We start from the raw sequence: 16489 nt of genomic DNA on the forward strand, positions 1-16489 counted from the left end.
GCTAAGTCTGTAGAGGCCATACCATACCATAGGGAAGCATCTAATGGGAATGCAGTGATCAAGAACTTCAAAAGGTCCCGATCCCACTATAATAAAGGGAATCTTCCAAAATTAGAGTGATCTGGAGGCAATCCTCCAGGTTACTCTAATTGAGTGAGCTAAAGGATTATTTAACTCAGCAATAGTTCCACTCTGTGACAGACTCACTGTGCCACTGAGAAGCGCCATAGCAGTGGCTCTGCCCAGTAACAGGCTCACTCCACCACTCATGTCCCAGAGAAAAGCATCCACTTCAGTGGCCCCAGCTCCATGGAAACCAGTGCAGCAAATTTCCTTCTTCAGCACAAAAACGCATCAGTGGGAGCCAGAAGTGATACCACAGTTGAATTAATGCCACTACCCAGACCGGTTTCGAACCGGTCTGGGTAGTGGCATTAACATATATTTTTTCACTTGGTTAAAAATTAAATTAAACTTGCAAGGAAATTATACTGTCATTTAATCCTTTTTCCAAGTATAAGCAACATAGTTTGCACATGAAGTATCCTTATGACTAGGCCTTGTATACGTGATTTCACATCAATTGCCTTGGTATACTCTGATCCAGAGTGTTTTAATAATAAGGTGCTGCACCTTTTTATTACTAGTATATGGAAAATATATCACTTCTAAGTCTGGCTGCCACTGATGAGACTTCAATAAAGGTCAAAACTGCTCTGGGGAGTGATGCCTTCCCATAATTCATAGCAATATACATTTCTGAAAAGAAGTGAGTTTTGCATTATGGTAATAGATAAGAAGTCATCAGTCACTGTATATAAGTAGCCTAGCATAGTTTCGATGCAAAGATACTTCATGTGCAAACTATGTTTACTTTCACTTGGAAAAATGGATTAAACAAGAAATAATTTCTTGCAAATTTAATTTAATTTCTAACAAAGTGAAAAAAACTGAACAATTAAGGGTCTGCCATGTGTCTGTAATATTTAATATGAAGGTAGATTGACAAAATGCTATTCGCTGAGTCTAGTGACCTGGAGAAAGGGTGAGTGATTGAAATATATAAGTTGGTGAAGGTTTTGTACTAGGTTAATGTGAAAGCAATTGTTCTTGGATTAGAGAGAGAGAGAGAGATGGGGGGGGGGACTAGAAGAAAAGGCCCTCACTGGGAGTTATATAAGGAAGGCATGACCAGGGAAGTTAGGAGCAGTTTTTTTTGCATGAAAAATGATTGATGAATACCATGCATTGCCTGAGAGTATGGTGAATACAGAAACAAGACTGAGAAGCTTGGTTTGATGAGTATTATGTGTGTATCCTTGGCGACCTCTTGGGATTAGTCTGTGACTCCATAGAGGTCTGAAAATAATAATTAAGAACTATATATTTGTGCAGTAGTATTTCAGCCTTTTAAAATTAAAATCATCTCATGGTATTTATATAGTCAAACTAGAGTGGATGGGTTGGATATTAGATTGGTGCATTGGATTGGAGACTGGCAATCTGATAGATATCAACAAGTTGTGTATGGGGGAGAGCGATATCCAGAAAAAGGAAAGTTACTAGTGGTGTGCTTCAGGGGTCTGTTTTAGGGCCATTGCTGTTTAACTTGTATATTAATGATATTGGTGATTTCAGATCCTTCTCAGGGGCTCACATTGATGAGTACGGGCATGGAAAACTTGAGATACTCAAGCTAGACCTGATCTTACTTCATACAATATACACTTGGTATATCATATCTGGAGACTGGTCTTTTACTCTTCTTTCCCTCTACTCTCTCTTACTCCTCCCCCCCCCAGTGCTATTAGAGCAACTCGAGGGCGAGGGGGGGGGTGAATCTTTCCTCTCAAACTGTAGTTTCCACTATCTACTAAAAAAAGTGGCTGAATTCTGTTCAAGGAGTGGTGGTTGACACTTGATGAAAACTTAACCAGTGAAACCGAATAAGCTCTAACTGAACTAAAGATATATGCCGGCTTGACTGTCGCCCAGTCAAACACGGTCGCGCCCACTATTGGGGAACCAAGATAGTGAAGGTAAAAAATATGCTATTCGAACAAAACATCACTAATAGATAGGAAAAGCATAACAAGCATAGGGACATGGAATGTAAGAACTCTTCACCAGGAAGGAGCATTGGAAATAGTACTGCATGAATTAGACAACTACTGATGGAAAGTGATTGGACTCTGCGAAATCAGATGGACTGGAAAAGGAGAATTCCACCATGGACAGTACAAAATCTTAACTTCAGGCAGGGAGGACAACAAACACCAAGAAGGAGTAGCACTTACATTAAAAACAAAGGCTCAAAACTCTCTATTGTCCTACAATCCTATCTCACCTAGGATAATTAAAGCAAGATTTAAAACATCAATCGGATCACTAACTATTATTCAAGTATACTCACCAACTTCCACATCATCAGAAGAAGATATTGAGGAGTTCTATATAGATTTGCAAAAAGTAGTTCAGCATATATCAAGTCAAGATCGCCTAATTGTAATGGGGGACTTAAACGCAAAATTAGGCAAAGACTGGGATACCTGGCCAAGAGTAATCGGAAAGTTTGGGTATGGAGAAAGCAATGAACATGGCAAAAGACTGCTAAACTTCTGCTCAAATAATAGACTAACAATAACCAACACTCTCTTTAAACATTCAAAACTCCAAAGAAAATGGACATGAATATCACCAGACAGACAAACCAAGAATATGATAGACTATATTATTGTAGGGGTGCTTAAGGGTCAAAGCTGTATAACCGAGAGGAGACCTCCACATAGCATTTAAAGGAATGCGGAGAACCGACCAGGGTTTCTGACCTAATGTCCAATCCTCACCTTCTCGTGGTGCACCCTGTTGGGTATCTCCTTGGATACTGAATGAACGAGGATGGGCTGGCAATTTGGGATTTAGCCGACCAAATTGTATTCTTATTGGTTAAACCAAAATAAAAAATGATGGTACAACATGACAAAATTTCATGCCGGCTGGGGCGTCGCCCGGTTAAACAAGGCCCCTGTTGTTTTCGCCAAGGAACCAGGGCGAACAGCAAAAAGTCAGCTACTGGAACAAATCTGAAAACAAACCCCAACTCAACATCACCAGAGTTAAAGATCGGTACTATCAACATAAGAAGCCTGAATGGCAAAGAAATGGAGCTAACTGAGGAATTAGATAAGTACCAGATCGACATAATAGGGGTGACTGAAACAAAAAAGACCAAAACTGGTGAGATCTTTCTGAACAATAAATACAAAATGTTATATTCAGGCAATGACAATCGAGGAAAAGAAGGAGTAGCCATAGTATTCAACACAAAATACGAGACTAATCTTCTTGAATGGCAGGCAGTGTCAAGTAGAGTGATTTGGACAATATGAGAATGGGGAACTGGACAATGAGACTTATTTGTGCCTATGGTCCCACAGAAGGTTCTACTAAGGTAGACGTGGAGGAATTTTTTGAGGCTTTAGAAAAAGCAACTGACACAATGAAAAAGGAAAAGTTGATCCTTGTTAGGGATCTAAATAGCAGAGTAGGAAATGATTGTGAGGCATACAAAAATATTTTGGGAAAATTTGGAGAAAAGAGCAAAGCTAATAATAATGGCAAATATCTGTTAGATTTCTGCTCAGGACATGGACTGGTTATTACTAACACCATGTTCCAACATAAAAATGTGCACAAATTCACACGGAGAGAAGAGGCTAGGAATAAGAAAAGTCTCATTGACTACGTTATTGTTGATAGTGATGTTTTCTCCCTGGTGCAAGACACCAGAGTGTAGAGAGGATTTGAAATTGGAAGTGATCACTATTTAGTCTTAAGCAGGATAAAATTGAATTTCATATTGAAAAGAATAACATGTAAGAAAGTTTTAAAGCGAATAAAACTTGAGCAGCTCTCAAATATGAACTGTAGACTAAAATACACAAAGATTATTGAAGAAAAAATGAAAGAGTTCGAGAACAGCAACCAAACCTTGGAGATGTAGTGGAAAACTCTGAAGAAAACATTGATTGATTCTGCCAGAGAGGCATGTGGTGAGGTTGTCTGCAAGGATAAAAAAATGAGAACTCCTTGGTGGACACAGAAAAGGATGGAAAAGGCATATGACAAGGTGCCAAGAGAGAAGCTAATCAATACGCTGCAGTTATATGGTGTCAATGGGGCATTATATCATGCAATACTTAGTCTTTATTTGAGTTGTAAGTCAGCAGTTAAAATTGAAGGAAGTACAGGAAGATGGTTTAATGTTAAATCTGGTGTGAGACAAGGATGTACATTATCCCCTCTGTTATTCATTATCTATATGGATCACATTATGAAGGAAAGTTGTATTAAACATGATATCAAAATTGGAGATGTTAATGTCAGCTCTTTGCTTTATGCGGATGATGTTATACTTCTAAATAAATCCGCTACAAGTCTGCAAGATTCTCTGACTAAATTGAATAGCTGTTGTAATAGATATGGTATGAAGGTCAGCAATAAAAAGACAAAGACAATGAAAATAGGCAGAATCATTGAAAATGTCAACTGTGTTGTGAATGGAGAACCTGTGGAATAAGTAAAACATTTCAGCTACTTAGGCATGATTTTTACTGAAGATGGTAAATTAAATATAGAAATAGACAACAGAATCAGCAAAGCTTTTATGGTGGGAAGTCAATTGAATGAATTCATATGGAATAAGAGAGAAATTAGTCAGAACACTAAATTAGCTGTATACAAGACAGTGTTCAAACCAGTTTTAACTTATGAATCTGAGAGCTGGGTCAGAAGTAAAACACTTGACCAAAGACTAGAGACCGCAGATATGCAAGTCCTGAGAAAGATTATAGGCGTGAACAGATGGTATCAATGGCAATATCATATTAAAAACGAGGATATTAGGAAAGAACTTGACATTGTCAGCATCCAGGAATGCATTTGCAGAGCCAATCTCAGGCGGTATGGTCACTTAAACAGAATGGGCAAGGAAAGATTAGCAAAGCAAGTGCTCTCTACCAGGTTGGCAGCAAAACGACCCAAAGGAAGACCAAGATATAGGTTGAGTGATATGGTACAAAGTGCCTTAGGCGATAGAAATATAAGATCTGATAATGTTGGAGTCTTGACAAGTAACAGACTGATTTGGAGGAAAATTGTAGATAGGAAGTTAGTAATGATGTAGTTTTTTTCATGTAGTACTATCATATCCTGCACACCCCTTGAGGGTACATGGCAGGAATTTGATGATGATGATATTATTGTAAACCAAAGTTGGAAATCAAGTATCCTTCTCTGCAGATTGTGGATCAGACCATAAGCTAGTATTTGCAAACCTAAGAATAAAGTTAAAATCTGGAAGCACTTTTAGAGTCAAAAGGAGACTGAATGTAAAAAAACTACAAGATTATAATATTCTAAGAAAATATCAACTAGAACTAGATAAAAACCTGATGGAACTACCAAAACAGAATATAAACATCGATGTACATTGGTGCAAATTAAAGGAAATAATATTAAATTCGACAGAAAAAACAATAGGTTACACAGAAAGAGAAAGTAAAAAGGATTGGATCTTGAATGAAGTAAAAAGGTTAAGCGATCAAAGGAAAAGCATGAAACTAAAACAGAATTACAACCGAAATGAATATAATAGATTAACCAGAGAAATTAGAAAACTAGTTAAAAGTGACAAGAATAACTGGTTAGAAGAAGAATACAAAATAGCAGAAAAGCTATCAAAAGAAAATAACCTTCACGGATTATATAAACAAATAGACCAAATTAGTAAGACACAGACAACAAAAATTATAATGATCAAAAACAAAGAGGGACAACTAATTGAAAGTAAAACAGAAAGAATGGCCTGATGGGAAGAATACTTCAGAGATTTATATAATAAATCTCTGAAGTATTCTGATTATATAAAAAACAAAGAAATAATAGCACACATCATAGAAAAACACAAAACTAGGAAAGCACCTGGCATTCATCAAATACATGCAGAATTCTTAAAAGCAGGAAAGAAACAACTTTTGGAACTATTAAAAACATTATTTGAAAGGATCTACAAAAACGAAGCAGTGCCTACTGATTGAACCAAATCAGTCATAACTCCTATATACAAAAAAGGAGATAAAACAGAATGCAATAATTACAGAGGCATTAGCCTCCTCAGTATTCCAAGTAAGGTTTTTACGAAAGTACTCCAAAAACAAATTAAGCCATATATAGAATTGGCACTAGGAGAAGAACAAGCCAGTTTCAGACCAGGGCAAAGCACAATTGATCAACTATTCACCTTTAGACAATCTAATAGAAAAGACACTAGAGTACAACCAAAGTTGCTACATAAATTTCATGGGCTTTCATCAGGCATTTGATTCAATCCATAAAAGAGAACTATGGAAAACTATGGAAGAATTTGGAATTCCCAACAAAACCATAAGAATAATAAAGAATCTGTGTGAGAAATCTGAAAGTGCAGTACGAATGGAGGACACCTTAACCAACTGGTTCCACACAGAGAGCGGAGTAAGACAGGGATGCAATCTATCACCAGACTTATTCAATCTTACACTGGAAGAAGCAACCAATAAGACCTTAAACAATGAAGACTCCAGAATCAAAATATATAGGAAAAATATGACAAATTTAAAATTTGCAGACGACACTGCATTACTTGCAAGCACAGAAGAAAATCTATAGTGAATTTCTGATAAAATAAAGGAGGAGTGTATAAAATCTGGATTAAACATAAATATAGACAAAACAAAAATTATGCAAATCGGAAAAAGAAGCACCAATCTGAAAATTGAAATTGATAGTAAGAATCTAAAGTAGGTAGAAAACTTCACCTACCTTGGAGGAGTTATTGAGTACAATGGTGAAATTATAAAAGATATAAACAGACGAATCAGTCAAGCATCCCAAACTTTTGGACGACTTAATAAAATATGGAAGTCAACAGACATCAAACAAGTAACAAAAGTAAGAATCTATGATGAAACAGTCTATCTATCCCACTGGCTTTAACAGGCCTTTAAGGCCCACAACCTTCCAAGCATGCTTGGATTTCGTAACCGAAATACGAGGATAGAATGGTCACTCCTATGCCTCAAGGTATTCTTGGCTGTATCTGTGTGTGTTCACGGGGCCGGTTTGCCTGCTTGCGGGATGAAAAACGCCAGATAAACTGGCGGGAAAAACCCTACTGCCCGCGCCCAAGACCGGCTAACTTGGCTATGGCTGAGGAAGATCCTTCAGCTCCTCACGTCTCCGACGGGAATCGAACCTAGGACACTCCTTCCCCAGGCATATGGTTGCGAAGCGCAAAGCCACTAGGCTAACCGCACGGACATGATGAAACAGTGGTCCTCCCAATTAGTGTTGCCAGTTTAGCTCTTTTGAAACTAGATCTAGCTCTTTCTTTTCTTCCCTAGCTCCAAAAATTTTAACCTAGCACGTAGCTCCAAATCTAGCTCCTTCAGAACTAGTTTCAGCTCTTTTTAGTTGTTTTTATAACTTACTGTTAAAGAAATTGTTTTAAAAGTTTTCCAGATCGCAACTGTTGAATGATGTTCGCATTTGATAAGGAATTGTATTGTACGTTTGGTACGTGCATCGTACACGTTTCAAATGCATGATGATGTCAGTCAGTCATGTGGCCCAACAGCCTGCCATTTTGTCGTTTTAAAGTTGATAGCACCGCTACAAGTTAGTCTTTGACAGTGTTCTGGTTGGTAGTTATGATTACAAGTGGGAAGTTTTCAAAGACTGATCATAATTCGTTGCAGTAAAGAGTTGTATACTCTTCTTCAAAAATGAGCAAAGAGAAAACTAAAGCTTACAAGCAAAAATTTAGGAGGGAGTGGTTGCAAATGGGAATGTTTAGTAAATGGTTGTGTGAAGTTCCTGGTGATGCTACAAAAGGCCACTGTAAGTTTTGCAGATGTGATATAGCTGCTAAATATTGTCAGCTTGTAAAGCATAGCAAAACTAAGAAACATCTTGCTGCAGTTCCATATAAAGCTGTTCCTATTACAAATATGCTTGTGAAAGTGTATCATGAGACCGCGAACTTTGAAGGTAGGTTAGCATTATTTCTTTGTTGTCATTCATCATTCAATAGTTGCGATTATCTAGTAGATCTTTGCAAAAATATCATCCCAGACAGTCAAATTATGCCAAAGGTAAAAATGCACTGAACTAAGTGCTCTACAATTGTAAAGAATATTCTGAGCATTTTTAAGAAGATGTAATTGCAGACATTGGAGATGAAAATTTCTGCTTTCTAATAGACGAATTGAATGATATCACAGTGAATAAGGTTTTAGGAATGGCCATCATTTAATATAGCAGGAAATTCAACAAAATTACGCATACATTTCTGAGCATGATAGTTCTAGAAAGGTGTGACGCTAGTGATAATGTGGCTGCACTGAAAAAAGAGCTCTTGGTCAAGAAACTGGATATTAAAAATTTTATTGCAATCGATTGGTTTGCAATCATTATGGATGGTGCAATAATGGCATTTATGAACAACTGAAGGCATATATTCCCTCCTTAATTTTAATTAGATGTGTATGTCATTCATTACAACTGGCAATGTCTCACACTTATGCAGAATCTCTCCCAAAAAAATTAGAATATTTAGTTGCCAAAACGTATAAGTGGTTTTCACAGTCTTCTTCAAGACAAGCAGCATACAAAGAGCTGTATCAAACTATCAACAAAAATTTGAACCTGCAGTAGATAGAATTCTCAGCCAGTGGTTGGAATTAAAAACTCACTTCGAAGTCGTGAGTGTGACTGAGAAATGTTATAAAGCTCAAATTTTGTGGGAGATGTACAAAGATGAAAGGAATCAGTTGTACCTTTTATTTTTGCATCCTGTTCTAGTTCAAGTTTAGCAAGTTAACAAAATGTTTGCATCTAACAGTGCGGATAAGATGAGATTGTTTGAAGACCTCTCTCGTTTGATTCGCTCTATTGCTAATATGTTAGTGCTACCATCATCCACAGTTGACCCTCTAGAGTCAGAGATTGATGTCTGTTTGGATCTCAGTCCAAATCTTGGTTACAGATTAGAAAGAAAAATTTCAGAGTTGATGATACAAAAGAAAATAACGCAAAATTATGAGCGAAATCTTAGAAGTAGAGCAAGACAGTTTCTTCTTGGTCTCTTCAAACAGCTTAAGCAAAGGTTGCCTGAAAACTTGAATATTTTAAGAATGATGTCTTCTTTTCTGTTGACAATATCCTAAAACATATAAAAGAACCTGCTGCTCCCATCTTAGAAATAATGCTGAAAACAGAAAAAGATGTTGCTGCTGCTGAATACCAGTACAATACTATCCACTTAAATAAATGGACAAATATAGAAAACACTGAGCTATTCTGGGCTGAAGTACGAGAATATAAAGATGCATCTGGAATGAATCCATTTAAAGAAATTGTTCAGTGTGCAATAAATGTATTAATACTGCCAAATTCTAATGCGGAAATTGAACGAAATTTTTTAGTTCCATGAATGTAGTTAAAACTAAATTAAGAAACAAGATGGAATTGCCAATCATTTACCAGCATCAACACTGAGTAATATTGGAACGATGGCCACATATAATAAAGCTGAAAATCTAAGTGAAAACGTGGGTGAAACGCAGAAGACCACATGGAAGATGTATTTGGCAACTTATATGCAAGTATATCACTTCAACTTGAATACAGTAAGTAACTTAAAAGTATCAGCTACTACTTTTAAAATTTTGGCTTCAAATTTTTATTTTTAACTCCTTTTTAGCTCTTTTTTTTTTTTTTTTTTTTAAGATTTAGCTGTTTTTAGTAATTTTCATTTGGCAACGTACTCCCAATACTCCTCTATGGAAGTAAATGCTGGATTCTCAAAAAAGCTGAAGAGAAAAAATTATTAGTTACTGAAATGGGTTGGCTAAGAAGATTACTTGGAGTATCTCTGCTGGATCGACTAAGAAACAAAGACATAAGGAAAATGACTAAAACAGGAAATAACAATAATAGACAAAATCCAAGAAAGAAGACTGCAATGGTTTGGCCATGTGACCAGAATGGGAACAGAAAGGCTACCATCTAAAGCCCTGAATACAATGATAGAAGGTAAAAGATCCAAAGGACAGCCCAGAATTAGATGGATAGACAAAATAAAAGAGAACCTGAAAACCAAATCACAACAAGCGTCACCAAACTGGACAGAATTGTTCAGACTCCCCTGGGACAGACAGAAGTAGAAAGAGTTCATTCGGCCTCATCATCATCCACATAGATGATGGAAGAGAGAAGAAGGTGAAGATTTGGATGGAGATCTTCAGTTGTTTGCAGATCATGCAAAGTTGGGACGAACCATGAAGAGTACAGAAGATGTTGAGGCCTTACAAGAAGACTTGAATAAATTGAGTGATTGGGAATGGGGATGTGAGTTCAATGTTGTTTTAAATTTGGAAAACAAAAATGGGATGCAGAATTTATGCTTGGTGAGGCTATGTTGTCAGAGGCAGAGGAAATAAGAGATCTGGGGGTGATAGTGGATAAGGATCTGAAATTTAGGGGACACATAGCCAAAATTGTGAAGACAACACAAAGGCTTCTGGGAATGATGTGGAGGACACTGACTTGTAGAAGTAGGGAGATTCTCGTTCCATTGTATAAGGCTTTCATTAGGCCATACATGACCTATTGTGCCCAGATTTGGTCACCTGGTTTTCAGAAGGATGAAGAGGTGTTGGAAATGGTCCAGAGGCGACTGACTAAAGTAGTTTCTAACCTCTGGAATGTGAAGTATCAGGAAAGATTGAGAAGATGCAACTTGTGGACAGGAGTAAGTGGGGAGATATGATAGAGACCTACAAGTTATTAAGGGGCTGTTATAGGATCAGAGGTTCTACAAAAAATAGTGGGAGATCAGGGGAGAACCAGAGGTCATCCCTGGAAACTGTATAAAGAGAGTGTGAGTAGGGGAGTGAGAAGCCGATTTTTTCATGCAGAGTTATGAATGATTGGAATGCCTTGCCTGAGAGTGTGGTATCTGCAGAGAATTTGAGTGTGTATATGATAAAAGGACCTCCTAGATGAGTCTTTGACTCCATGGGGACTTGGGTAATAATAATAATAATATTCTTTACTGTTTTAATTATTAAAGTTGTTTCAAATTAAATGTAAGAAATTTTCTCTCAGAAATTAAACCAAAATATTTGTAAACATTTTCTTTTCTTGCATGAAAAGGTTTATTTTAATATTTAATGGCTGTAGGAAGTCAAATAGTTTGTTTTAATATGCAGCCCCCTAGAAAGGAAGTTCAACATGGAGTTATTCAGGGTTATTATATTGGCTATAAAGTAGCAGAAGACTCAGATCCATATCAGTACAAAAATGTGGAAACTTTAGAAACTTTAGATGATGAACACCAGATGAGTTATCTGACCAACTTGAAGCGCAACACCAAATACAGTGTTATTGTACAGGCTTACAACAATGCTGGAGCAGGTCCACGATCAGATGAAGTGCTCACCACCACCTTAGAGGCATGTAAGTCTCTCTGATTATTTAGTTATGTTTATCAATTTATAAATTTTCTTTAAAACAGGAATGTTAGTGGACATAATACACAGATTAAAAAATGGATGACTTGTGTAAAATGAAATATTCCATAGTAGAATTTTCACCTATATACAGGCATCATCAGTACATAAAATGCAAAACATTATTACATCATCCTAACTAGAATGTGTTTGGGGGCCTACATTTTCCACCTTATGGAAAATAGTCCTTCAATCTGCTAATCTTTCTTTTTTTTTTTTTTTTAACACTGGTAATTTAGTAGTAGTATTACTATATGTTGTCTCCATATAGTTGATGACTCATCACAGAAAAGCACTACCTATACTCTACATAATCCATCCACAGCTTGCCACACATCATCTACCATCATACACTGTGTAATCCACCATTTACACACTAGGCCATCAGCTACTAGTAACTATAGTATTGTTAGGTCTTTTAATTGAGAATGTTCTATGGCCAATTTGTCTGCATATTAATACAGAAGAATTTTTTCAGCACATGACCAAGAAGGGAGAAAACATGAGGTCACCCATGGAAGCTGAGTAAGAGTGCAGATAGCTGGGAGTCTGTAGACCAGGATTCCTTGCCCAGAGGGTTGCAGATGAGTGGATTGCATTGCCAAGGACAGTTGTTTGTCAGTAAATGAGATATAACTATTATTTTTCAGGAAATAACAACATATACTAAATTATTAATTATAAAAACTTCAATCAATACTTTGTTATATACTTACCTGAAAAATAATAGTTATGAGTAACCAACATATAAGCCTGTCTACCAGAATAAATGAGTTCAAGAAGTTATTTATTCTGTTATTCATTCATTCATTCTGTTATTTATTATCATTTATTATGATTATTATTATTATTTACAGTATCTCCATGGAGTCTAGAGACTCACTGTGGTAATCCCCACAGTTTTTCTCTCTAAGTTTTCTTTCTTATTTTCTGTTTTGGAAGAAAAGATCCAAGTTTCTGGGTTTTTCTTCAAGTTAAATTGGGATTTCTAGCAGCAAAACCCAAAGGGAACTCTGCTTACCCCTGTATGAGACAGGTTAACTCAGCTTGAATTAAAAAATCTCATAATTCTTCTCTTAATAATCTACGATAAGTATTGTGTGAATACTTGGCTAGTGAATGCCTATTTGGATTATCTGAAGATGTTGTGTAATAACAATAATAACTATGTTGTGCAGTTGTTGCCTTTATATCCCCCCCCTTTTTTTTTTGTTTTGTTTTGTTTCTCTAAATGCTCAATTTCTTATTCTCATCTTATCCGATTGGTAACAGGTTGAGTCCACTAAGAAGAAAGGTTCTCCACTTATCGCGATCTCTAGCCATCTCAATCATGACTCTATAGCTGGGTAGATGCGAATGTTCTTTCAGCAACTTTATCCAAGTACTTCTTGGTCTGCCTGTAGGTCTTTTTCTTCCTATATCCATTCAGAGCTAAATATGGGAGTCTATGAAGGGCCATTCTCTGAATATGACCAAACCATCTCAGTTGATGCTTAATGATTGTGTCTATTATATTATCTGGGAAGTTTAAATCTGTTCTGACTTGATCATTAGTCTTGTGTTGTATCCAGTGGGTTTTATTAATTTTTCTGAGGCATTTCATTTCAAATGCTTGAAGTTTCTTGATTGGTTGTTGAATTAATCTCCAGGCTTCTGAAGCATAAGTAGCCGTTGGGATAATAATTATTTTATATAATTTTAATTTTAGACTCATTGGTTTTTTTTATTTTTCCATATTTTGTTTAGTTTATTCATGTTGGTCCAACCTAGGTTTAGCCTGTGTTTTACTGTTTCCATATTGTTGAGGTTAGTAGATATAAGACTGCCAAGATAAACATATTTATTAACTTGTTCCAGCAGGTGATTTTCGAGATTTATAGAAATATTTTCTTTTTCTCTACCTATCTTCATTATTTTTGTTTTATGAAGATTTATTTTCATACCATAAGTTTTACAAGAGTCATTTAAAATATTAATAGTTTTTTCTAGCTGTGATTTAGAATCTGCTAAAATAATGATATCATCTGCGTATTTTATGTGATTAATGTTGGTACCATTGATTTTTACACCTGGTTCATCAGCTATGGTTTTACAGACTTCTTCTAGGAAGATGATAAAGAGTTGAGGTCAGAGAGAGGGCATCCCTGCGTTATACACCTTTCTCGACTCTGAAATTCTCGGTTTTAATGTTGTTTGTTTTAACAAAAGCTTTGGTGTCTCCATAATAATTTGTAATAAATGTTAAAATATCAGAATCCATTTTTACGTTGTTTTAGGATAGTGATCAATTTTTTCCTATTAACTGAATCAAAGGCTTCCTTAAAATCTATAAAACAATAGTATATGGGCAGGTTGTATTCCCAATATTTTTCTGCTATATTATTAATGGTGAAGATATGGTCTATAGTGGATCTATGTGGCCTGAATCCTCTATAATTTTTTCTGTAAGCACCTGTGTTCTCTTTTGTATAATTCGAATGAATAGTTTATAACTATGACTTAAGAGTGTTATGGGTCTATAATTTTCACATATTCTTTTATCTCCTTTTTTGTGAATTGGTATAATAATTCCTGTTTTCCAGTCAATTGGAATTACTCCAGTATAAAGAATTTGATTAAATAAATTCATTAAGAAATTAATGGCTTCTTTGCCACCATATTTCTAATTCTATAGATATTTCATCTTTACCTGTAATTTTTGTTTGAAAGTTTCATTTGGTTTATTGCATTTATAATTTCTGCTGAGGTTAGTTATGGGTGGTGTCTTTTCATATATCATCTTTTCTGTTATACTTTTTCATACTTTCCTCCTCCTGTTCTTTTTGAAATAATGTTTGATAGTAGTCCTTCCAAATTATTTTAATATTTTGTATTGACCCAGTTTCTAGATTGCTTTTATCTTTCATTGTTAATGGTTTATCTTTATAGAACTTAGTTAATTCTTTGATAATTTTGTATACCGTTTTATTATCATTTCTTTTATTAGCTTCTTCACACAGTTTGGCTTTTTCCTCCAACCAGTTATTTTTGACAGATATGCACATTTTATCAGTTTTGTTTTTAAGATTCTTATAATGTTGTTTATTTTCTTCTGTATTTTTTATATTTAATATATGCTTTATTGCTCTTTTTTCTTCTAAAGTATTTAGAATTCCAGGGGTTATCCATTCATGATTTGGTCTTGATATTGTACCAAGTATGTTTCTTGCAGTACTTGTAACAATTTTTTACCTCGATTCCATGTATTTTCTATATTGTCATAGGATAATCTTCTAAACTCATTTCCTATTAGTGTCTGATAGTTATCTTGCATAGATTTCTCTTTCAGTTTTGACAGGTCCACTTTGTTGATAGGAACTCATGATTTACGATACTTGAATTTTAGTTTAATTTTTGCTGCTAGCAGTTCGTGGTCAGTGTCGAAGTCTGGAGTTTTTAAAGTTCTAACATTTTGCACTGATGATTTCCAATTGTGTTTGATTAGAATGTAATCAATACAGTTCTTTGTTGTACCATCTGGTGAGGTCCATGTGTATTTGTGGGAAGGTCTATCGAAAAGAAGGGTATTACAGATTAATAGATTATTTGCTTTACACAATTCTAATATTCTTTCACCTATTTCATTTCTGTTATCAACTCCGAACCTGCCCATCACATCCTCCATGCCTTGGGTGAACTTCCCAATTTTGACATTAAAATCTCCCATCACTATTAATATATCTTTCTTATTGGTCTTGTCTATTAGATCTTGCAACTTATCATAAAAGGTATCGATTTCTTCATCTTCATGTGACTGGCTGGGTGCGTGGATTTGAATTATTGTAAAGTGAACATTTTTTTCTTTACCTTTTAATCTGATAGTGATCATTCTTGGGCCATGTGGCTCTATGGCCATGACTGCATTTTGTAGACTGTTATTCACTAAAATGGTGACTCCTTCTCTATGTATATTGTCCTCTCTGCCCAAGTAGAATAGTTTTCCTGAATTTAGATTTATAACTCCTTCTCCTGTCCAATGGGTTTCAGCCAAACCTACAATGTCCCATTTAATCCTAGCAAGTTCTTTTTCCATCAAATTTATTTTCCCAGGTTTTAACAGTGTCCTTATATTTAAGGTTAAGAGATGCAAAACTCTATTGGCTGACCAAATACTAAACTTCTCGACTGCTCCCTGTGATCTAGGATCAGTCGCGTCAGTTTCCTCAGATGCAGTAACATTCTCTTGACACACTGGAGACTCCTGATTCATAGGGTTCAATGCAGAATAATGCAGCCAGCTTGCCACTCCTCTGCTGCATCCTTTGTTCCACAACTCCTTATTCTTTATTCGGAGCAACCCGTTGGGGTTTCCCTCATCTGCCACCCGAGGGACGCACCTGGTAGGAGTGAGGTCTCCCCCAGGTAATGCTCAATTTAGTTTGTAATAATAAATATTATCAACCCTGTGGATCTGTAATGTGTCCACATGTTTAAAATTCTTTCTGTTTACTTGAACACAGTAGGATTGTGCCGTGACTTAAAACATGCAGTTTTCTTCTCCTAGTATTCAAGTTTATATGTTGATTATTACTCATAATGTTGTTTAATGAAATTAACAATATAGATGATATAATAACTAAATAAATTTACTTATTATTTCCAGTATCCTTCCAAGTTAATTTGACATCATCAGGGAATAATACAGTTGAAAATTTTTCACTTGGTTATACTATAAATTAAAGATTCCAAGAAATTATATACTTGGTTTAATCCTTTATCCAAGTGTAAGCAAACAAAGTTTGCACATCTGAAGTATCTTCAGGACTGGGGCAACTTGTGGCAAAGGTGATATGACTTCACATCACTTGCCTTAGTATCCCATAATTCAAAGCACATCT

At 35.7% G+C, this 16489-nt stretch overlaps 1 protein-coding gene across 1 annotated transcript in view; it reads left to right on the forward strand.

Moving 5' to 3' along the window:
• LOC150107016 (cell adhesion molecule Dscam1-like) overlaps positions 1-16489 on the forward strand; it is a 754963-nt gene that overhangs the window by 447246 nt on the left and 291228 nt on the right. Inside the window, exon 20 of the mRNA XM_090393540.1 lies at positions 11313-11559. Coding sequence (XP_090249666.1) covers positions 11313-11559 — 247 coding nt within the window. The remainder of the gene's footprint in view (positions 1-11312; positions 11560-16489) is intronic.

This window comes from Typopeltis vanoorti, chromosome 5, assembly GCF_054136105.1.
Source record: "Typopeltis vanoorti isolate ZY-2024b chromosome 5, IOZ_Tvanoo_1.0, whole genome shotgun sequence".
Lineage (NCBI taxonomy): Eukaryota > Metazoa > Arthropoda > Arachnida > Uropygi > Thelyphonidae > Typopeltis > Typopeltis vanoorti.